Source organism: Labeo rohita, chromosome 18 (assembly GCF_022985175.1).
Source record: "Labeo rohita strain BAU-BD-2019 chromosome 18, IGBB_LRoh.1.0, whole genome shotgun sequence".
NCBI classification, from domain to species: Eukaryota; Metazoa; Chordata; class Actinopteri; order Cypriniformes; family Cyprinidae; genus Labeo; species Labeo rohita.
This window is the reverse complement of record NC_066886.1, coordinates 11,247,613-11,271,025: the sequence shown is the minus strand read 5'-3', so window position 1 is coordinate 11,271,025 and position 23,413 is coordinate 11,247,613. Positions and strand designations below refer to the sequence as shown.

At 36.7% G+C, this 23,413-nt stretch overlaps 2 protein-coding genes across 5 annotated transcripts in view; one reads left to right on the top strand and one right to left on the bottom strand.

Annotated features, from left to right (window-relative positions):
- Positions 1 to 1,801: 1,801 nt before the first annotated feature.
- Positions 1,802 to 9,774, top strand: psme3ip1 (proteasome activator subunit 3 interacting protein 1). Of its 3 annotated transcripts, XM_051135761.1 has the most exons (9): positions 2,141 to 2,161; positions 2,779 to 2,835; positions 2,911 to 3,033; positions 3,155 to 3,253; positions 3,723 to 3,845; positions 6,614 to 6,749; positions 6,870 to 6,943; positions 8,947 to 9,099; positions 9,405 to 9,774. In XM_051135761.1, the coding sequence occupies exons 3-9, from the start codon at positions 2,919 to 2,921 to the stop codon at positions 9,407 to 9,409; spliced, it is 705 nt and encodes a 234-aa protein (XP_050991718.1). In that variant the 5' UTR covers positions 2,141 to 2,161; positions 2,779 to 2,835; positions 2,911 to 2,918; the 3' UTR covers positions 9,410 to 9,774. The 3 variants fall into 3 exon arrangements, with proteins under 3 accessions (XP_050991717.1, XP_050991716.1, XP_050991718.1); XM_051135760.1 differs by lacking the exon at positions 2,141 to 2,161 and adding an exon at positions 1,802 to 1,879 and having other exon boundaries at positions 8,947 to 9,774; XM_051135759.1 differs by having other exon boundaries at positions 2,014 to 2,161; positions 8,947 to 9,774.
- Positions 9,775 to 11,625: 1,851 nt separating this feature from the next.
- The window catches only part of cpne2 (copine II), a 31,175-nt gene continuing 19,387 nt past the window's right edge, over positions 11,626 to 23,413 (bottom strand). For both annotated transcript variants that reach the window (XM_051134895.1, XM_051134894.1), the window contains exons 15-16: positions 12,700 to 12,936; positions 11,626 to 12,151 (exon numbers count right to left, since the gene is read on the bottom strand). In XM_051134895.1, coding sequence (XP_050990852.1) covers positions 12,044 to 12,151; positions 12,700 to 12,936 — 345 coding nt within the window. In that variant the 3' untranslated portion in view covers positions 11,626 to 12,043. The remainder of the gene's footprint in view (positions 12,152 to 12,699; positions 12,937 to 23,413) is intronic.

The following is a 23,413-nucleotide window of genomic DNA, read 5'->3' as shown; positions in this document are numbered from 1 at the left end:
CAACATTTTGCCCATCCACACACAAAAGCAGATCCAGCCGGTGTTTGACAGTGAAAGTAAAAGGCTGGCTGAGAAGTGAAAGCAAAAGGACTAACTAGAATCAGGGTAAGATAGCTGGATATCAATGAAAGCTCTGTGTGCTGTTATTGATGGGAAGTTCGACTCATTTCCGCGAAACGGTTCTTTTGAACAAGTCGTTTCGAAGATCCGGTTCAACTAATGATTCAGCTGTTCCTTTACGTCAGAACGTAGTTGCGTCATCACGCGGTCTGTATCATACAGCGTGGCATATTATACTGAAATCTAATAAAACGTTCAAATACAGCTAGTTTTGTGCACGTTAGCACGTTTTCACATTATGTTTGATTAATAATGAAGTTTTACACGAATTTCCGTTCAAGTTCAGTTTGTTGTAAACATGGTTCCGCTCATTAAAATAAAGTGTAAACAATAAACAATACTGAAGTTCATTCGCATCACTTAGCTGAAAATTATTTTTCTTCATATTTTGACAAAATGGTATGTATTAATGCCATAGACTACCACGCATAAGTTTTTGAACAGTAAGATTTTTAATGTTTTTTAAATTTTGCTCACTAAGCCTGCATTTATTTGATCCAAAGTACAGCAAATACAGTAACATTTTGAAATATTTATACTATTTAAAATAACAGTTTTCTATTTGAAAATGTAATTTATTCTTGTGATTTCAAAGCTGAATTTTTTAGCATTATTCATCCTTCAGAAATCATTCTAATATTCTGATTTGCTGCTCAAAAACATTTATTATTATTATTATGTTGAAAACAGCATCAGTGGAACTTTTTTCAGGTTTCATTGATGAATAGAAAGTTCAGAAGAACAGCATTTATCTGAAATAGAAATATTTTGTATCATTATAAATGTCTTTATCATCACTTTTGATCAATTTAAAGCATCCTTGCTAAAAAAAAAAAAAAAGTATTAATTTATATTATTTTTTTTCTCAAATTTTTAAATAAATGCTGATATTTGGATCTTCTTGTTCATCAAATAATCCTGAAAAAAATGTACTCAACTGTTTTAAATATTGATAATAATAATACATGTTTCTTAAACAGCAAACCAGCTTATCCCTTCTCGGTTCTCTCGGCTCACTCATGCCTGAAAGATTCGATCGGTTCCGACCGACTCCGTCCTATTTATGATCGATCATTCAATCCGTGTTTGTGAACCGGTTCAGTCGGTTCATTAAAAAAATGTGATTCAAAAGAACGGTTCGTTGTGTGTCGTCGCATATTTCTCTCTAGCACATGATGCTGAACCCAACCCTTCCCAGCAACCAGTAAAACAAACCAAAATCTCAAGTGCGGGTGTTGTGTGACCAAACTACACATTTTTAAATGACAAATCCACTGTGTAAAATGTATCTTTGACAAAAAGTCATTTTGCTTTCGGTTTTCTGTGTGTGAGTGTGTGACTTAATGTGACTTAGCCCGTATTTGTGTTACTGATAAAAATCAAACTTGAGGCATTTTGAATATGTTGCAACTTTAATAACTTATTCATACAAGTGGCTTCTATACAAAGAAATGCTCCAAAAAAATCAGCAAGCACAAATCCCATTGCTTTTAATACTATATTAGCTACTTCAGTTGAAAGACGACAAGAATAAAAAACAAATCGACTTACCTTACTAACAGAACATTGAAATTACATTAAAATTAACAGTTTTAAACGTGCATTTGATTATTATTGTCCCCTCACTGAAGAAATAGTACTTTTGGGGAAACGTAAAAACTACATTTCCCATGAGTCAATAGTTCGTGCGTAGGAACTACGTGACTTTAGTAGCTTGTTGCTGAGGGGATCCTTTTACAGGGACACAAAACCGGACTAGGTAAATATCTGAGCGCATTTCCTTCTTAAAATAACTACTTATTCCTCGTTTCTTTGTCACTTCGATCATCATTTGTCTGACATGCAAAACAAACCGACTTTAAGGTTACATAGTGTGTTTTAAACCAATCGCTGTATAATTACAACTGCTTTATGATCCAGTGAGTGGGATCAAAGCCTTGCACGCTGTACTTCAGATCAATATAGGACACTGAAGCTGCCTTGCTGTCTGTTGCAGACTAATATTGCAGTGTTTCTTGCATATATTGAGAATAAAGTAACGGTACCGAGTCTCTAATCTTTCTCATCCATTATATGTGCTGTTTTCTGTTTGTGTCCTTTTTGTTTTGATGTTTATCACAATGCTACGTAATGATATATGTTTTTTATCATCTACATTCCACACTGAGTGTGAAAGTGTTGATAAATTATTTGAGACAGGTTGATTTTTCTTTTATTAATATATTGTTTTGCCATCTCTGAGTGTTTCTACCTCAGTTTATTGGGAGTATATACATTAGATTGGATAAACACTTTTAAATATTTGTTTGCTTTCAATTAGTTTGCATTTTAGGCAAGAAAATAAGTGAGTTTGTTTTGGGGATCTATTGCTTTCACTGCTCAAATCCAGCACTAGAGGGCAGTGTTTACCTTTTCTTGCTAAATCTGCCCATCTTTGCTCACCTGCTGGATCAATCATATATCTTTGACTTAAAGCTTGAAGTATATTGTGCTTCACATTTAAAATGAATAGCTGGATGCTTGTTAAAAAAGAATAATTCACTATTTAATCTTAAAGTTCTTTGTGAGTCAGTGTTAATCTTCTAATGTAATTAGTCCTGCTTAAATGATGGATGAAATGGTTTAATTATCACATTTTTATTCTTCATCTCTTAACAGAATCTACTGCAGATGATCTACGTAAAGTGTTTATCCTGATTAAATAAACAGCATTAGGTAAGTTTTGATGGATTAAATATATTTTTGTATATACATGTGGTGATTACCAAAAAATATGCATGTGTTGTGTAGGTTCTGCCATGGCAGATGGTGTGGACCTCAGCCGAAAGTTTGTGTCAGAGTCTGAATTGGACGAGAAGAGAAAAAAAAGGCAGGAGGAATGGGAGAAGGTCCGCAAGCCAGATGACCCGGAGGGTGAGACGTTCATTTTGTCTGCTCCAATCAGACAAATTAACAGCGGGCTTAATGACAGACATTAGTTCTCCCCGGATGCATTTGCCAAGTTTTGACTGTGTTTATTCTCATTCCGTCACAGAGGCCCCCGAGGAGGAGTACGACCCCCGATCTCTGTTCGAGAGGCTACAAGAGCAGAAAGACAAGAAACAGGAAGAATATGAGGAGCAGTTCAAATTCAGTAAGCCCTCATGTTGCGTTCCTCCTTTATTTTTATCAAAAACAGATGACACACGTCGCACGGTCTCAGGGGGCTTGCCTCTCCCGTCAACATGTGACCTCATTTTGGGGTTTATCTGTCACCGTTTGCGCAAAAATGTGCGTGTGTGTTCGAGCATGTCGGTGGGTGTCTATGAGTGTGAACAGATGGGAGTGGTGGAGATCAAGAGCAGGTCTGTTCTTGCGGGTGCTGATGGGAGACTGGCATGATCTTAGCATCTCGGCTTCGTCTCCGTATCCCTGGTGACAAACCCACTCTCGGTCTCCCTAGCGACCATTGCTGCTCCTATTGCCGTTGATTCCAAGGGCCACATGATCTGCAAGCATGGTGGTCATGTTCTGATTGAGAAAAAAATATCATTTTCATGATGCTTATGTTGAATGTCCTCCAAAAGTACTCGTTATAATTCAGCCGTTATGTTCCTCCACAGAGAACATGGTTAAAGGCCTGGATGAAGATGAGACCAGCTTTCTTGACGAGGTCTCACGGCAGCAGTCTCTAATAGAGAAACACAGACGGGACGAGGAAGCTCAGGAGATAAAAGAATACAGGATATCCTTTTGCACCTTAAAGCGCACACAATATTACTGTCACGGTTCTTAAAAAAAATTGACAGGGAGTTTTGCTTTCCGCCTGAGCCTGTCTCCACTTTCACCTTCGTTAAGCTGGTGGTGGAAGCTTCAGCTGTCAAGCGCAGTGATGGCTGGTGAAAAGTAAAGTAGAGTTCTTGTACCTTGTTAGTGTACATGTTCTCAAACAAGACAGCCCCTAGAGGAACTCGACGCATTGACGATCCAGCACTGCTGCTTCGACAGAAATTCATGCATGCTTGGCTTAGAGGTTTACAGCAGTTTAAAGCAGTTTGCTTTGTCTTGCAGCTGGACATTTTTGGCCTCTAATGATACCCTGTCAAGCAAGACCTTTCATGTAAAGAGGTTTTACCTGATAGAAATAGAAATACTGTTCAGAAATAATACCGAATGTATTTATAATTATTCTGTTTGTCAAACACTGCTGAATAGAGGAGAAAGCAAGGTTGAACTTGAACTTCTGTATCCTGACAAGGCATCTTAAAGGAACAGTTTACCCAAAAATGAAAATTCTGTCATTAATTACTCACCCCAATGTCGACGTTCGTTCATCTTCGGAACACAAATTAAGATATTTTTGATTAAATACAAGAGCTTTCTGATGCTGCATAGACACCAACGTAACTACTTCAAGCTCAAGGCCCAGAAAGGTAGTAAGGATATTGTTAAAATAGGGCCCGTCCACACAAAGCCTCATTTTTACACTATTAATCTGTTAATGTTAGTTAATGAAAATACAGTAATTCATTGTTTGTTCATGTTGTTGTTGCTGTTATGTGACGTAGCGGTGTCTGACTAGGGTTGAGACGTGGGGTGATGACATAATCGTTTCACAAAATATACAGATTGCCTGTACACACGAAAACGCAAGGGTGTTGTTTTCAGTTTAAATAAAATAGCGGTTTCAGGCTCCCAAAATGCCGGATCCTTCTGGACGAAATGCCTATAAGATACAAAATTTTTACGTATACAGCTAAACGCGTCTCCGTGTGGGCGGGGTCCATGTGACGTCAGTGGTTCAACCCAAAATACCAACTTCATTCACCAATTTTGTTTCTTTTGTTTCAGTCTTCGACGTGCGTTCATGAGAATACCACCACGCGTGAGCTGACGTTCTGGTACTGTCTGAACATGTGTCGAAGACTGACACGGAAGAGAAGAAATTGTTGAATAAAGTTGTTATTTTTGTTTTCTATGCACACAAAAATTATTCTCATAGCTTAATAAAATTAAGGTTGAACCACTGATGTCACAAGGACTATTTTAATGATGTGGTAATTACATTGCTATCTATGCAGGGTCTCGGATTTCATCAAAAATATATTAATTCGTGTTGCGAAGATGAAAGAAGGTCTTACGTGTTTGGAACGACACAAGGGTGAGTAATTAATGACAGAATTTTCTTTTTTTGCACACATGCGCTACAAAAGTAGAAAAAAACAGCGTAAAGCCCGTTCACACCAGGAACGGTAACTTAACTTTAACTATAATAGAGTCTACACAAAGTTCTTTATCTCTGACGTCTGTGCTGCAGTTATGTCGTCCGGGACTTTAAGTTCGAGTGGATTCTGTTTGACGTTTAACGTTATTATCTAGTAACGAACGTTCTAAAAATCGTTCTTCCTACCAATCACTCACCTTCAGAACGCGTTCTGTGTATAGCTTTAGTGTTTCTCATTTCCCGCCTTCAACAGTGGAAAGCGGCAGCGCGCTGTTGAATCTCAACCGCCACAGAAAAGAAAACATACTTTACCCGAGGTTTTATTATTGTGAGTTTGCAATCTGTTTTGAATATGAAGCGGTGTACCCCAAAATAACGGCAAGGCACGTCGTTCTGACGAGCTGTTCTCGCAGGGTTCAAGAAAACATACAGCACTTCATGAAACGATTCCCGAACAAACGACTCCTTTGAGCTCTTTCTTTGAAAGAACAGTTCCAAAGATGGTTTGAATCAGTCGTATGAACCCTTCGATGATTTAATCGACGTGTCATTGTTTCGTTTGTATGTATACATTTATATGTGTGTGTGTATGTGTGTAACGTTACAGTATATACAGTGAACTAGTAAGTCAGCAGGTTGTACGACATTAGCGCCATTTTGTTGCATTGAACTATCAAACTATCAAAGCCCTGCTTTTATTCATATCAAAAAATTGATTTTTCATGATGGAACAGCTGACATAATCAGCAGTGGCCTTTCTCTTCTGCCAATCAGGTATGACTGTAGATAGAAGGTTGGAGGATGCGTTGTCGTGGCAACTGAAACCTTTCTCAGGGTTTGATAACTGCATCTAAAAGCACTGCTGAGAGCCATGATCTGCAGCATAATACAGTAATGTGCCCTAATTCCACTGAATTTGCCTCTGGTGGAGGCACTAAATTGTCTACCTGTAAGTATGTCGCCTTTTTAGGCCATCTGTGAGTGAAAGGAAGTAGGTTTGATTTTTTGTGGCGACTCCTGTGGTGACTTTGACTTTTAAAAGCGGCTGCCCTCTTTATTTGAGCTTCCTCATCTGTCTGTGGCTTTTGCTTTGTTTGCAAGCTGTTAAAGTTAAGGTCCTTCCAGAAGTTATATTTAAAGATTAAGTATAAAAGGAAAAACTGCATTTGTCAAGTGGCTTACCACAACAGCAGTGCCAAGAAGTAGGTTGTCAAGTGTTTCTGTGAAGTTTTTACACGGTTTAATTGTATGTCAGTGATTTTTTTTTTTCCTTAACCGATGAACTTCACAGTGCTCTGCAGAAGCTTGCAGCCACTGATAGCCAAAAGAAAGACACAGAGAAAAAGGCAGTACCCAAACCCTCAGAGCACAGGACCAGTCACCTGTCTCAGGCCCACCTGCTGGCTGGGGCAGTCAAAAGACGCAGGTACAAACAGGACAAACTCACCTCGTTGTGTTTATTGAAATGATTAGGTTTTATCTATTTAAACATGAGGATGCATAATCTTTTTGTATAATTATTTGTGATTCATTTTACTTTGTACAGCTCGTCTCAGTCCTCAGAGGGGAGTAAAAAGCAGAAAGCAGAGGAGTCTGTAGCCGGCAATGGCAGTCAGACAGGTGAGCAATGTAGTATAATGCTGGCTTTACATAATATAATTATGTAAAGTGAGTTTCAGATCATTATTAGATCTGTAATTATGTGGTATACTGTTTTAATTGCTTTTAAAATGTATCAGATTATATTTGATATAAAAACGTAGGGAAGTATTCATAAAAATCTCAGTGTGAAACATTTTTAAAATGTTTAAGGAGTCTAACAATGAAAGTTAAGACAGAACGCTGACTTTTATGGCAGAAATTTATGACTAAAAGAAAAAGAAAGTACAAATTTTTAATGAAGTCTCTTATGCTCATCAAGGCTGTTTGATTTATTTGATCAGAAATACAGGAAAGACAGTGATATTGTGGAATGTTATAATTTCCTAATATTGGTTTCCTATTTTAATATTTTTAAAATAGAACTTATTTCTGTGATGCAGAGCTGAATTTTCTTCAAGCAAATTATTCCAGTTTGTTGATCGTCATGATCCTTCAGAGATTGTTGTAATATGCTGATTTATTTTCAGTGTTGAAACTGTTGTGCTGCTTAATATTTTTTTGGAATCTGTGATACTTTTTTCTTTGATTATTCGATGTATAAAAAGTTTAAAACAGCATTTATTCAAAATAGAAATCTGTTCTAACAATGTAAGTCTTTACAATCACTTTTTATCCATTTAACACATCCTTGCTGAATAAAAGAAAAAAAAAAGAAAAAAATGTACTGACCCCAAACTTTTAAATAGCATTGTGTACTGTAACACAAAATTTCTATTTTGAATAAACACTGTTCTTTTTAACTTTTTATTTATCAAAGAAAACTGAAAAAAAGTATCAAAGGCCCCAAAAAAATATTAAGCAACTGCTTAAACTGCTTTCAACATTGATAATAAATCAGCATATTAGAATGATTTCTTAAGGATTATGTAACACTGAAAACGGGAGTAATGATGCTGAAAATTCAGCTTTGCAACACAGGAATAAATTATATTTTAAAATATAATAAAGTAGAAAACTTTATTTATTTATGTTATTTTAAATTGCAATAATTTTTCACAAAATTACATTTTTTTGTATTTTTGATTAAATTGATACAGACTTGATGAGCATAAGAAACTTGAAAATTAAAACTTTTTTAAAGAATGAATGCTTTTGTTCTGCAACAACGCATTACAGTTACAAAATCTTTTGTTGTTGTTTTTCAAAAAAAAAAGTTTCCACAAAAATATTAAGCAGCACAACTGCTTTTAACATTGATAATGAGAAGTGTTTTCTTGAGCACAAAATCAGCATATTAGAATAATTTCTGAAGGATCATGTGACCCTGAAAACTGTAGTAATGTCTGCTGAAAATGTAGCTTGCATCACAGGAATTTAAAATATATTAAAATAGAAAACAGTTATTTTAAATTGTAGTAATATTTCACAATATTACTGTATTTTTATTAAATAAATACTGTCTTATTGAGCATAACAGAATGCTTTCATAAATGCTAAAACATTTTACTGACCCCAAACAGTAGTGTACAATGGTTTCCCCATAGACATTCGTTATAAATGTGCACTTTTCGAGAAACTCTTGTATTTAACCTGGAATATTCCTGTACTTAAAGGAGAAGTTCACTTCCAAAACAAAAATTTACAGGTAATGTACTCACCCCCTTGTCATCCAAGATGTTTATCTCTTTCTTTCTTCAGTCGTAAAGAAATTATGTTTTTTGAGGAAAACATATCAGGATTTATCTCTATGTATGGACTTCTATGGTGCCCCCACATTTGAACTTCCAAAATGCAGTTTAAATGCAGCTTCAAAGGGCTCTAAACAATCCCAGCCGAGGGGCACCATACAAGTTTATTACATGGAAAGAAATCCTCAAATGTTTTCCTCAAAAAACATAATTTCTTTATGAGTGAAGAAAGAAAGATCTTGTTTGCCTTTGCATATTAACCTGCCGCGTTAAATGTGAAATGCATCAGAGACTGCGTGCGCTCTATGTGCGTGTATTGTTTTGTGTTCTCAGATCAGGAGGCGGCGGAGCCCAAGTCCCCCGGTGCGGGCGTGACTCGCTCGGGCGTCCTCCACCTGCCCTCGGCCGCCGTATGCGTGGGCATCCTGCCAGGGCTCGGCGCTTACTCGGGCAGCAGCGACTCAGAATCCAGCAGCGACAGCGAAGGTAGCGTGGACGAGATTGGCTCTCCCATAAAGCGCCACAGGCTCTTCAGATAGACACACTGACAGATCACACTCACTCACTATTACGCTGCCCGAGGCTTGGGTGCCGCCCCCCTCGCCTTCTCAGCGGCGCATTACCTAAAACGATTTAGCTCTAGGTATCCGTTATTTCAGTGTTTGACTTTTGGATAAGTTTGCTTGATGTTTATTAAAGGCTGTAATGTTAACTTCTATTGTGGTTGTTGATGTCTTGTGCTCTCAAAACATGACACTTCCCCCATCCTCCTCATATTACGTTCCATACAGTTTAAACCCCTGGCAGCTTAACCTGGTGACGCACCTTCCCATCTACCCACCCTTGCGGTTTCTGCAGAGCTCTAAGTGGCCAAGGGGACACTGACTGACTGACTGACAGCTGTGGATCAAGAAGACATGAAACATTTAGTCCAAATCTCAGACACCATCACAGGACAAAGCAGATGTTCTGGGCTCGTTTCAATAAGTTTAAATGCCAGTTTTACATTTGTTTGTTTGACGTTTATTTTTTAAATCAAAATGCTGCAGTGCTGCTGAATGCTGGAATTTTCATGAACTTTGTCCTGTTAGGACATGTGTGACTGTTCGCTGGAAAATAACCAGTGATGACAGAATGGAAAATAAAGGTGTTTCTCATGAATATGTGCTTTTTCTTTCTTTTTATCATTTCTTATCAATGTGAAACAGCATTCACAACCCATTTTAGTTCAGTAATGCAGGTTTCTGAGGGAAACGTAACTGAATATTCATTGAGGAAAAATTAATGGATTGTGAAAAATTTCCATAAGAGAATGGAGCCAGACTTGAATAATTTTATAGTTAATTGTGGAGAATTGCTTCTTAAAACAGGAGGCTTTTTGAGGCTGAAGGTTAATTTTGACCCTTGAAATAATCTCTTTTTCTTTTTCAAATTTAGCATTATTTTTCCTTTGTGAATGTGTATGTGATTTTTAATTGTTTATTGTGTTGACTAGGACTAAATTGCTATTTGGCCTCTGGTTAAAGGGATACCAAAAATGAAATTTAATTGTTTATTCACCCTGGTGTCACTTTAAAGCATTAAGACTTTAAATCATCTTCAAAACAGAAATTAAGATATTTTTAAAATTCTCTCATCGATTTCTCTCAAACATTTTCACACCTCACAAAGTTCATAAAGACACTGAAAATTTTAAGATACAACCCATCTGAATCAAGCCGCTTAATCCAAGTCTTTACAGATAGAAATTTCGTATATGAAGCAGCACTTATTTACCGTTTTGAATATGTTATGTTTATAACTTTATTCATTTTAAGTGGCTCATGTTGTTACGAAATTATTCACATACTGTAATACTTGGGTAAGATCATGTAACATTAGAACAGTCTTCTGTCTGTGTCGCCTTCATTTACTAACGCATGCGCATAGCAGAGGCGAAACAAGACGAGCATTTGAAGTTAAAAAGTATATAAATTGTCAATTTGTTTCAAAAATGACCGATCGTTTCGCTAAATAAGACCCTTCTTCCTCGGCTGGGATGGTTTATAGCCCTTTGAAGCTGCATTTAAAAACTGCATTTTGGAAGTTCAAACTTGGGGGCACCATTGGTACCTGAGAAGTTTTCCTCAAGAAACAATTTCTTACTGACTTAAGAAAGAAAGACATGAACATCTTGTATGACAAGGGGGTAAATTATCTGTAAATTTTCCTTCTGGAAGTGGACTTCTCTTTTAATTCACTAAATTGAACATCCAATCAGAGGACATGTTGAATCTGGCAAAATTCTCAGGTACTCTGGTTCAAAAAGGTAGGGTAATGCAAAAAACTCCATCTCATTTTCTCCTCCAACTTCGAAATCATTCGTCGTTTTACTTTTTTTGTAACGGGTGCTTGACTTTCTTTGCACATTTGTTTTGTAAACACTGGATCGGTACTTCTGCCTACGGCACGTGTGTCCTTTCCAACATGATTATGCAATACATGAAGCTGATCTAGTACAAGATGAGCATTTGTGGTTAAAAAGTACATACATTTTTATATATATATTTTTTAAATGGCAGATTGCTTCACTAGATAAGACCCTTATTCCTCAGCTGGGATCATATAGAGCCCTTTGATTTGATTTATTTTTCTTAATTTTGCTTCTTAAATGTATCTTTAATTTATGAACTTTCAGATGTTTGTAATGGAATACAAGAAAGTAAGACAAACATCTGTCCATAACATAAATGCACTCACAAAAATAATACCAGAAAAAGGAAATATGGTCTTTGAATTTTTTTGTCCTTCAATTTGTCTCATGACTTCAAATCAAAATCAAAAGTAGCACCCTGCTCAAAGTGATCAATGCAAAGTGTTCAAAGAAGCACAACATTGCTTGATCACTTGTTATTTGAAGGTGTTGTTTGTGACTCACTACCAACCTGCAGCAATTTTCACAACTAGAGCGCTAATCAGATCTAGAGCCTCAGTTCTTAAATCAGTATGTTTGTGCGACGTGTGCAGCAGTCATGATTTTCTCAAATGAAATTTATTGACCTGAGTGGAACATAAACAACCGATAAAACTGTACAAAATCAACAACACCACCTTGACCATGGCACCATACGATTAGCACTAAATACAAATCACTACATAAAGTACTCTTTATCTTTCACTTCTCTTAAAACACAGAAAATGGTAGTATAAAGTTACATTCAGCCGAATACTGTTACATGTTTTGTTATAAGACACACAGATGGCTGTTGCATTTAGATCGACGAGTCATCATATATACCGTCTATATATAAACCAATAAATAAAAACATTTACTAAAAACACTTCTGTACAGAAAAAAACATGCACTTTGTCCATTGAATTGGTCAAGGGGGGTCTGTAAACAGTTAGCAGGTTTTGGCAACATGCAGTGTGAACTCCGGGCCTCCGGCGCTTATTCCGGCATCGTGTTGCTAGGCGACAGGTTCCTCTGTTTGAAATACTGTGTGACCTGTTGCGGCAGCTCTGCCAATACGGATTTGGCTAAAGTTTCCTTCGGAGCCTGCGAGAACAACAAACACACGCAACGACATCATTGAGGATGCACATGTTGGCAGTGGCCACTTGTTAGATTGTTAAATCCACTTCCATGTAATAAAACGAAGAAACGGTAGACAGTTGGCACAGTTTCCTTCCATATTCTCTCTAAGCTAAATGAATTTTAATTTCCTCTGAATGGAGCCCAAATGAGGGAGTGCTGCCCGTTCCCTCCTGCTGTTGAGGAAATCACATGGCCCACAGACCGCCCACTCGCACTCCTACTGAAGATTCTGTTTACATTCGTGATCCAGGATTGGATTCACTTCAGAACAACAAGAAACTATCCAGAGGTCTGTGGCAACAGAAATATTGATTATATGCGTAAGCTAAAGCCTGCGGGTCAATTCATCTGCATAATATTGAGAATTTATTGCGGCTCTGGAACGACTTTTTAACCTGGCACTGAAATTACCATTTTAACAACATAGCATCATGTACCCTATGACAACACACTTACATAACTGAAGCAGTGTAGAATCGAGAGAGGAAATCAGGATAAGAAACACTCACGTTGCGAAAGTCCCTGAATGGGACAAACTGCACGATGTCTCGGACCGCCTCTTCTCCCGTGTAGGATCTGAGCGCGCTGCTGTCGCCGTCCAGAAACTCCATGGCGGTGAAATCGGCGTTGCCCACCCCGATGATAATGATGGACATGGGCAGCTTGGCGGCTTGAACTATAGCGTGACGTGTCTCGTCCATGTCGCTGATCACGCCGTCAGTAATGATGAGTAGCGTGAAGTATTGCTGCAAAAGAGGAAAGGGAAATTATAAAAGGAGTCTATGGAAGGTTACATGCTCACATGTCACTTTATTACAGTGATAAACTCTTCAAATATTGCATACACTAAATTTGATGCAGTTCCTGAAAACATCTTGTTAAATCAAATAAGTTAAAGAAGCAGAAAATTGAGTTTGCCCATGTAAAACCCACCAATGCAAAGCTAGGGTGGTTGTTAGGGTGCTGTTATACAATTGAGGCAGTTGCTAGGGTGTCTCTAAGGTATTCTGGGTGGAGTTGCTAGTGTGTGTCTTAGGTTTAAGACAGAAGGGCCATTTCTATGATTTTTTAGGTCTTGGATATGGGGTATACAACGTTGGGGTGCCCTGGGTGGTTGTTAGGGTGCTATTATACAAATGAGGTAGTTGCTAGGGTGTTGCTAAGGTATTATGGGTGGTTGCTAGGGCATTGCTATGCAGTTGCTGTCTTGGGTTTAAGTCAGAAGAGCCATTTCTATGATATGGGGTCAACAAGGCTAGGGTGCTTTGAGTAGTTGTTAAGGTGCTGTTATACAAGTATAGTAGTTGCTAGGGTGTCGCTAAGGTATTCTGGGTGGTTTCTAGGGCATTGCTATGCAGTTGCTAGGGTGTGTGTTGGGTTTAAGTCAGAAGAGCCATTTCTGTGATTTTCTAGGCCTTATATATGGGGTCAACAATGTTAGGGTGCTCTGGGTGATTGTTAGGGTGCTGTTATACAATAAAGGTAGTTGCTAAGGTGTCGCTAAGGTATTCTGGGTGCAGTTGCTAGTGTGTGTCTTAGGTTTAAGACAGAAGGGCCATTTCTATGATTTTCTAGGTTTGGATATGGGGTGATTGTTAGGGTGCTATTATACAAATGAGGTAGTTGCTAGGGTGTTGCTAAGGTATTATGAGTGGTTGCTAGGGCATTGCTATGCAGTTGCTGTCTTGGGTTTAAGTCAGAAGAGCCATTTCTATGATATGGGGTCAACAAGGCTAGGGTGCTTTGAGTGGTTGTTAGGGTGCTGTTATACAATTACAGTAGTTGCTAGGGTGTCGCTAAGGTATTCTGGGTGGTTGCTAGGCCATTGCTATGTAGTTGCTAGGGTGTGTATTAGGTTTAAGTCAGAAGAGCCATTTCTATGATTTTCTAGGCCTTATATATGGGGTCAACAATGTTAAGGTGCTCTGGGTGATTGTTAGGGTGCTGTTATACAATAAAGGTAGTTGCTAAGGTGTCGCTAAGGTATTCTGGGTGCAGTTGCTAGTGTGTGTCTTAGGTTTAAGACAGAAGGGCCATTTCTATGATTTTCTAGGTTTGGATATGAGGTAAACAATGTTGGGGTGCCCTGGGTGATTGTTAGAGTGCTATTATACAAATGAGGTAGTTGCTAGGGTGTTGCTAAGGTATTATGGGTGGTTGCATTGGGTGTTGCTATGCAGTTGCTAGGGTGTGTCTTGGCTTTAATCAGAACAGCCATTTCTATGATTTTCTAGGCCTTAGATATGGGCTCAACAATGTTAGGGTGCTCTGGGTGGTTGTTAGGGTACTATTATACATATGAGGTAGTTGCTAGGGTGTCGTTAAGGTATCCTGTGTGGTTGCTAGGGCATGGCTATGCAGTTGCTAGGGTGTGTCTTAGCTTTAAGTCAGAAGAGCCATTTCTATGGTTTTCTAGGCCTTAGATATGGGGTCAATGATGTTAGGGTGCTCTGGGTGGTTGTTAGGGTGCTGTTATACATATGAGGTAGTTGCTAGGGTGTCGTTAAGGTATCCTGTGTGGTTGCTAGGGCATGGCTATGCAGTTGCTAGGGTGTGTCTTAGCTTTAAGTCAGAAGAGCCATTTCTATGGTTTTCTAGGCCTTAGATATGGGGTCAATGATGTTAGAGTGCTCTGGGTGGTTGTTAGGGAGCTGTTATACAATTGAGATAGTTTCTAGGGTGTCGCTAAAGTATTCTGGGTGGTTTCTAGGGCATTGCTATGCACCTGCTAACATGTGTCTTGGGTTTAACAATGTTAGGGTCATCTGAGGTAGGTGCTAGGGTGTCGCTAAGGTATTCTGTGTGGTTGCTATGCAGTTACTAAAACATATGGGGTAGTTGCTAGGATATTGCTCTAATGATGCTAGCATGCTAGCTCTAATGATGCTAGCATGTTCCAATATTGTGAACATATGAGGTAGTTGCTAGGATATTGCTCTAATGATGCTAGCATGTTCCAGATGGTTGCTAGGGCATTGCTAAAGTGTTCTGGTGGTTGTTAGGACATAGCTAAAATTTTATAAGATGTTTCTTGGGTGTTGCTATGCAGATGCAAAGATGTCTTCAGGGTTTACATACCCAAGTCCCAAGTAAAAACAACATGCAGTTGCCAGTCAAAAAAAGAAATTTCTTTGATTTTCTAAGCTTGGACTTTCTGGTTGCTGGGGCATTGCTAAAGTATTTGGTTGTTGGAGTGTCCTGGGTGGTTTCTAGGGTGTTGCTACAGGGTGTTTTGGGGGTTTAATTACCAAAGTCCCAAGTAAAAATAGCCATTTCTATTCTTTTCTAGGCATTAGATATGGAGTCTACAATGCTAGGGTGTTGCTAGGGTGTTGCTAGGGCATTGCTAAGGCTTGTTTCTAGGTTGTTGCAATGCTGTTGCAAAGACATTTGGGATAATTCTTATGCTTTAATAGGGCGGTCACTAGGGTGTTTCTAAGGTGTTTGTAGTAGTTGCTAAGATGCAGCTAGGGTGTTCTAAGTGGTTGTTAAGGCATTGCTATGCGGTTGCTGTGGTGTTTGAGGGTTTATTTACCCAAGCCCAAGTAAAAAGTGCAATTTGATGATTTTCAAGGCTTGGAGTTTAAACTTGGAGTTTTTTGCCCTTTTTATCATCCACCTGGTGAAAATCGTACATATAATCACTTAGAAAACCAGAAGCTCCACGATTTGACGTTTTGAAAAACCTCTAACCCTTAATTATGAACAGTATTTAGCAAGCGCTGATAATGACAGATATTTCATCTAGCCCCAAATCCGACGGTTTACTCAAGATACAAAGACAGGGTGAAGGAAAAATAAGACATGTTGATGTGCTGAATGTCTTGTTAAAGCAGCCACACCGCCCTCCCCCCACACACAACAGGCAGACAGACGGGGAGCTGGAGTAAATGTGTGGAGGGATTTACGCTGTCACTTTCCCTTCCTCCCTCTCTCCGTGGCAGCTCCTCTCTGACAGTAACACTTAGCATGGAGCGCTGCCTGTCTCTCCAGCCCTAATTCATAGACACCATACTTCAATACTTCCTCCAGGAGTCCAGCCCTACCGCACACACAGAAAGAAGAAAGTTGGATCTGCCACAGCAGAAATTAGACATAAGAACTAGGGATTTAGAGGCTGGTGTGAAAGCTAATTGGCCTTAAATTTAGCTGGTGATGTGACCTAAATAGGCAAATAGTACAAGAAACTGTTCCACTGTGGTGAGATTAGACAGAAATCAAGTATTTACCACAGTATACACTCTTGTGGACAGCTAATCTTTGAGTCAAGTGCCTCCAAAAAGCATTGCATAATAAAACACCATTCTAAAGTGTTCCCTTGCCTGCTCTACAAAAATATTTCATCACTTATGCAGTCTATGGCTTATTAGTGGTGTTTACTTAGGCAAGCACTTTAGTTCTTTTCTAAGGGATCAGACTTACAATTTTCACACAGAGGATGACAAAAACAGGCACAGACTTTTATTAAAGGAGGGACCTGATTCAAATCTAGACAGAATTTATAGTCTTGTGGGGTGGACTCAACACCATAGCAACTACTCTTTTAAACAAATTGATCTACAATTTTCACCTGGTGAGCAATAAAATGGCAAAAAATCTCACATTTCACCAACATTCAAAAGTTTGGAGTTGGTAAGGTTTTTTAATGTTTATGAAAGTCTCTTATACTCAGCAAGGCTGCATTTGTTTAATAAAAATGCAGTAAAAGCAGTAATATTGTGAAATATTATTGCAATTTAAAAAATGTTCAGTCTTCAGTGTCACATGATCCTTTAGAAATCATTCTATATGCTGATTTGCTACTCAAACATTTCTTATTGTTATCAGTTTTAAAAAACATTTGTGCTTAATATTGTTGCGTAAACCTATGCATTTTTTTTAGGATTCTTTAAATAGAAAGTTCAAAAGAACAGCATTTATTTGATTTTTTTTTTTTGACAAATTTAATGTATCCTCATTTAATAAAATTATAATTTTAAAAAAGTCATAATTAGAGATTAGAATGCCCAGAACACCCTAGCAACCATGTAGCAATAACCCAGAGCACATTAGCATCATAGTGGCAATATAATATTTTCCTGAAAGTGCCAAAAAACAGATTATTATGGAACCCTGTTTCCACCACTGTACAAAAAAAAAAAGTTATTGTGACTTTTTATCTCACAATTCCGACTTTTTTCTCAGAATTGTGAGATATAAACTTTATAATAATATTTAATTTTTACTTTTTTCACAGAATTACATGACATAAGTTATATTTGCGAGAAATAGTCAGAATTTTGAGATATATACTTGCACTTGCAAGTTATAAAGTCAGAATCACAAGATATAAACACAATTTTGACTTTTTTTCTCAGAATTGCTTGATATAAATTCATAATTGTGAGAAATAGTCAGAATTGCAAGATATAAACTTTCAACTGCAAGTTACAGAGTCAGAATTGCAAAATATAAACTTGCAATTGTGAGTTCTAAAGTCAGAATTGCAAAATAGAAACTCATCACTGACTTTTTTTCTCAGAATAGCTTGATATAAACGTGCAATTCTAATGTTTTTTCTCAACTGTGAGATAAAAACTTCCAACTGCAAGTAATAAAGTCAGAATTGCGATATATAAACTAGCAATTTTAACATCTTTTTTCTCAATTGCGAGATATAAACTTGCAATTGCAAGTTATAAAGTCAGAATCGCAAGATACAAACTCACAGTTTTTTACTTTTTTCACAAAATTGCGTGATATAAGCTCATAATTGCGGGAAATAGTCAGAAGTGCGAGATATAAACTTGCAATTGCAAGTTAGAAAGTCATAACTGCAAGATATAAACTCACAGTTTTTTACGTTTTTCACAAAATTGCGTGATATAAGCTCATAATTGCGAGAAATAGTCAGAAGTGCGAGATATAAACTTGCATTTGCGAGTTATAAAGTCAGAATTGCAAGATATAAACTCACAATTTTTATTTATTTCTAAATATTGCATGATATAAACTTGATATAATTGCAAGAAATAGTCAGAATTGTGATATAAACTTGAAATTCTGACGTTTTTTCTCAAAATTGCATTATATAAACTCAAGTTATAAACTGCAAATTATAAAGTCAGAATTTCAAGACATAAACTCACAATTCTGAATTTTTTCACAGAATTCCATGACAAGCTCACAACTGTGAGAAATAAACTCATTTGTGACTTATAAAGTCCAATTCTGAGTTGAAAAAAGACTGATATGTTCTTAGAATTGTGAGTTTATACCTCACAATTCTGACTTAACTCTCAACTGATTGTTATAAAGGAAAAAGTCACAGATGCAAGATATAAGCTTGCAATTCTGAGGAAAAAAAAAGAGTTTTTATCTTGCAACTGTGACTTCATTTCCCAGAATTGCTATTTTATTTCTCAGAATTGTGAGTTTGTCTTGCAATTCTGACTTTATAACTCACAATTTCGAGTTTATATCTCACAATTCTGTGAAAAAAAAAAAATTCAGAATTGCAAGTTTGTATCACACACTTCTGCGTAGAAGTCAGAATTGTGAGATGAAAAAGTCACAGTTACCTTATTTTATTTTTATCCAGTGGGGGAAATGGGCTTACATAGATTATGCAAGAGATCACTGAAAATTATTATCAAGAAGGCAACAGTGGACATTTACACAAATAACATCCAAAGCCATGCCCTCTTCCCTTAGGTGTATTATGACCAAATGAACAGTACAGTCATGCATAACAGAACAAGGAACGAGGCTGTGCCCCCCCTGCCCTAACCGCCATACTGTATTGCTGAGACACTGTGGGTAACACTTCCTGTAGGCACTGTGTTAACCTTCCTAAATATACACACTCAGAACATAACGAAGTCACACAAGCTGTCTTATCACTTACCATCCAAATGACCAACATTTAACAAACTGAAACCCACAAGATACTGCAGGAAGCATGTTGACCAACAACTCTAATTCGTTCAGATTCCCTAACCTTTACACAGACACTGTTTGGACAGGCATAAACTCAGTTTAGCTGCTGGGTTACTTGCGGTACCTGCCCAGGGTCACTAACGGTGGACTGTGTATGACAGCGACCTCTTCTTCCCTGCTGTGGCCTCTGAAGTCTGGGCTTTTGATGTGCGAACAGATAGGCTCATTAGCGTCTCATTACCCAGAGCAGAGACGCTGCTAAACTGAATATTTACAGACACATAAAACTGATTGATTACCTCATAAAGTGTTCCAGTGCAAAATTCAGCAACTCTTATGAAACCACATTGAAACCTTCCTCTGGGAGTTTCTTCTTCAGCTTCAAATGGTCTGTATATATATACGTATAAAATATTCCCAGTGACCTCTTGGCCATTCAGTTGTAGTGGAAACAAATAATGACTATGGCACACTTGAGGATTTCACAAAGCCCCTTCTGCTTTAAGAAAAGCTGTGAGCCCGCAGCACTATCTTCCTCCTACTGCATTAAGACTCTATTCTTCTCTATCTCTCTTCACTACCCATTTTTATCTTTTAGAGGTGACAGGGTGCAATTAGGGATAGAAAGCGCTCTAGGCTCTCCTGAAGGAGGTTAAATAATAACTAACTATTAAGTTTTCCTTCCAGGCCTAGCATGTTTGGTTATGAAGTGTGAGTTCAGCACTGTGCTCTGCTCATGATCCACCACCAGAGGAACTGCTTACATCATCCAGGTTATAGTTTTGATTGACATGATGTTTTTTAATGAGTGCCAGGAGAGATGGAGCTATGTAAATTATGTATTCATTGCCTTTCATTGTTGTATTTTCAGTTATTTTAACCATTTAAGCAGGAGATGTGTAGAGGCTCAGTCAAATGTAGTTCATTACAGAACACATTTCATAAAAATCATGTCCAGGTCTTAATTTGCCCCAAGCTCAAATGAGAAAAATAATTGTTTTGCTGAAAGACAATGAACCCTTTTTTTTCTCAAATTCTCAGCATTTGGACACTAAGCTTGTATTATTATTATATTAAATTATTATACTAAATATGATTGTATTAAATATTACATTATTATTTTTCATTACTCCAATCAATTATACAATAAAATAATTGATAATAGTTCATAATAATAATTTATAAATTATTATAAAATAATGTTATTAATATACTTTGTAAAAATGTATAATTTTTATATTTTTAAATATATGTATTGTATTTATAATATAATATAATATAAATATAAACATTTTATCATTTTAAATATATGCATTTATATATATTTTTGCTAATACGCATATAAAAATCTGTATTTACTATATATAATATTAATAATTTATATTTTATACTATAAGTTATATTAATATTAAAATATAAATCTTACATAACAAAATTACATATATATAATGTAATTCATAAAATATAATAATTTATGATAATTTGTATCTAAACTGTTTGCATTATATTTAAAATGTAATATATAATTCATTATATTTATGTATAATATTTATAATAAGTTTTAAATATAATAATTTATTTATTATTTATGTATACTTTTTATACTATAATAGTTATATTAATATTTAAATATAAATATATAACAGTTACATAGTAATAATTTATAACAATGTAATATAATATATATATATATAATTTAGAATGTAATAATTTGACAATTTGTATCTTTTTAAATATATGTATTTTATTTAAAATATAATATGTAACATATTTATATATAATATTTTATACTATAACAGTTATATAAATTTTCTAATATTACATAATTAACTTATATAATTATAATAATACTGTAATAATACTAAATAATAAATACTGTATATATACTATATACTGTATAAATACTGTGTGTGTATATATAAATACATATATAATGTATATATACTGTGTGTGTGTGTGTGTATATATATATATATATATATATATATATATATATCATGCCATATAATATAATAATAATTTTATGTAATATTAATATATTATTCAGTTTTTTATATTTTTCTAGTTTTATTTTATTATTTATTGTATTATATTATATTATATTACAGTTTTTATATATCAAATATCAATAATGTTATATATCAAAATTATTATTCATTTTTGTTTAAAAATATTATATAATGATACATTAATCACAATGCAAAAGTGTTATTTGTAAACATAATAAAAAATAAAAAAGCTTAATTATCTTTATGCACTATATAATTTAATTGTGCTGCAGTTTGACTTGAATATGTACTTAACAGGCTTCATGCAAGTCACCTTTTAATTTTACGTAATATCTAATTTCAACTTTCATAAGGATTTCAATTCAATGTAAAAATGTTCTAATCAAACTGTGCCTTGCCATTCGGCGCTATGATGTCTGCACTTGCATTCTGTGTAGCCTTGTTCCCTCGCAACAACAAAAAAGCGTCACTCCGCTCTCCTTCTCCTCTGAAGCTGGCCTTGCTGCTGGCCTGTACACAAAACGGACCTGAGGGTGCAGCCTCATTAGTCATTAAAACCCAAGAACAACTGGGGGAAAAGAGAGAACATTTGTTCGCTGAATCATCTTCTATAAATAGCTATAATTGAAAAGGGATTTTAATGGTTGTTTTCCACTGGGTTGATAATAAGAGCGGGAGAAATTGTGCGCACTGTGCTGTTCAAAGCCCCTCAGCAGACTTTGAACTAACAACCGGAGGCACATTTTGTGAGTGGCTTATGGAGCAATTAGGCTCTGCTGAGCCAGGGTCAGTCCTATTGTCTATTACAACTGCAAACAACCACACAGGCACACCCATACTACACACACAACACCAGCTAGACTGATAACTGACTTCTGCATATACAGTCATGGGCAAAAATATCAGCACCCTTGCAGTTCTGTCAGAAAATGCAACACTTCTTGTTTTGGTATTCACGTGGTTATCATTTTTGTTTGCAATGCAACAAAAAAAACAGAGAAGAAAAGTCAAACTTGATAAAATTTCACACAGAACTCAAAAACTGACCTTTGGCGCCTTGTCAAAATGGTAGGAAATAATTGCTTTTCAAGTATGTTATGCTCCTGTAATCTGTATTTAGACACACCTGTGGCAAGTAACAGGTGTGGGCAATAATATCACACATGCAACCAGTTAAAATGGAGAAAAGTTGACTCGACCTTTTTGTTGTGTTTCACACTGAGCATGGAGAAAAGAAAGAAGTTTAAAGACTTTTCTGTGGATTTGAAAGAAAAAATTGTGGAAAAACATGGACAATCTCAAAGCTACAAGTCCATCTCCAGAGATCTTAAAGTTCCTGTGTCCACTGTGCACAATATCATCAAGAGGTTTACAGCCCATGGTACTGTAGCTAACCTCCCTGGACATGGATGGAAGAGCAAAATTAATGAAAAATTGGTGGATAAAGAACCCTGATTAACCTGATTTCCAAACAAATTCGAGCTGATCTGCAGACACAGGGTACAACAGTGTCAGCTCGCACTATCAGTCGCCATCTGAATGAAAAGGGACGCTATGGTAGGAGACCCAGGAGGACACCACTGCTGATACAAAGGCATAAAAAAGCAAGACTGGAGTTTGCCAAAACTTCTGTGACAAAACCACAATCCTTCGGACAGAACGTACTGTGGACAGATGAGACAAAAGTAGAGCTTTTCGGTAAAGGACATCATGGCACTGTTTACAGAAAAAGAAATGAGGCCTTCAAAGAAAAGAACACAGTCCCTACAATCAAACATGTGGAGGTTCAAAGATGTTTTGGGGGTTGCTTTGCTGCTTCTGGCACTGGATGCCTTAACTGTGTGAACGGCATCATGAAATCTGATGATTGCCAAATAATTTTGGGGCGCAACGTAGTGGCCAGTGTCAGAAAGCTGCGTCTCCACCAGAGGTCGCAGGTCTTCCAGCAGGTCAATGACCCAAAACACACATCAAAAAGCATTTAGAAATGACTACAAACAAAGCTCTGGAGAGTTGTGAAATGGCCAGCAATGAGTCCAGATCTGAATCCCATAGAACACCTGTGGAGAGATCTCAAAACAGCAGTTGGGAGAAGGCATCCTTCAAATCTGAATGACCTGGAGCAGGTTCCAAAAGAAGAGTGGTCCAAAATTCCAGTAGAGAGGTGTAAGAATCTCATTCAAGGTTACAGGAAGCGACTGATTTCAGTTATTTTTCCAAAGGGGGTGCTACCAAATATTAAGTTAAAGGTGCCAATAATTTTGTCCAGTGCATTTTTTGGATTCTTCTCTGTTTT

Coding starts and splice junctions, on each gene's coding strand:
- psme3ip1 (XM_051135760.1), top strand. CDS start 2,919: ATGGCAGATGGTGTGGACCTCAGCCGAAAGTTTGTGTCAGAGTCTGAA. Junction 3,034..3,154: donor CAAGCCAGATGACCCGGAGG/GTGAGACGTTCA, acceptor ATTCCGTCACAG/AGGCCCCCGAGGAGGAGTAC. Junction 6,944..8,946: donor CGGCAATGGCAGTCAGACAG/GTGAGCAATGTA, acceptor TTGTGTTCTCAG/ATCAGGAGGCGGCGGAGCCC.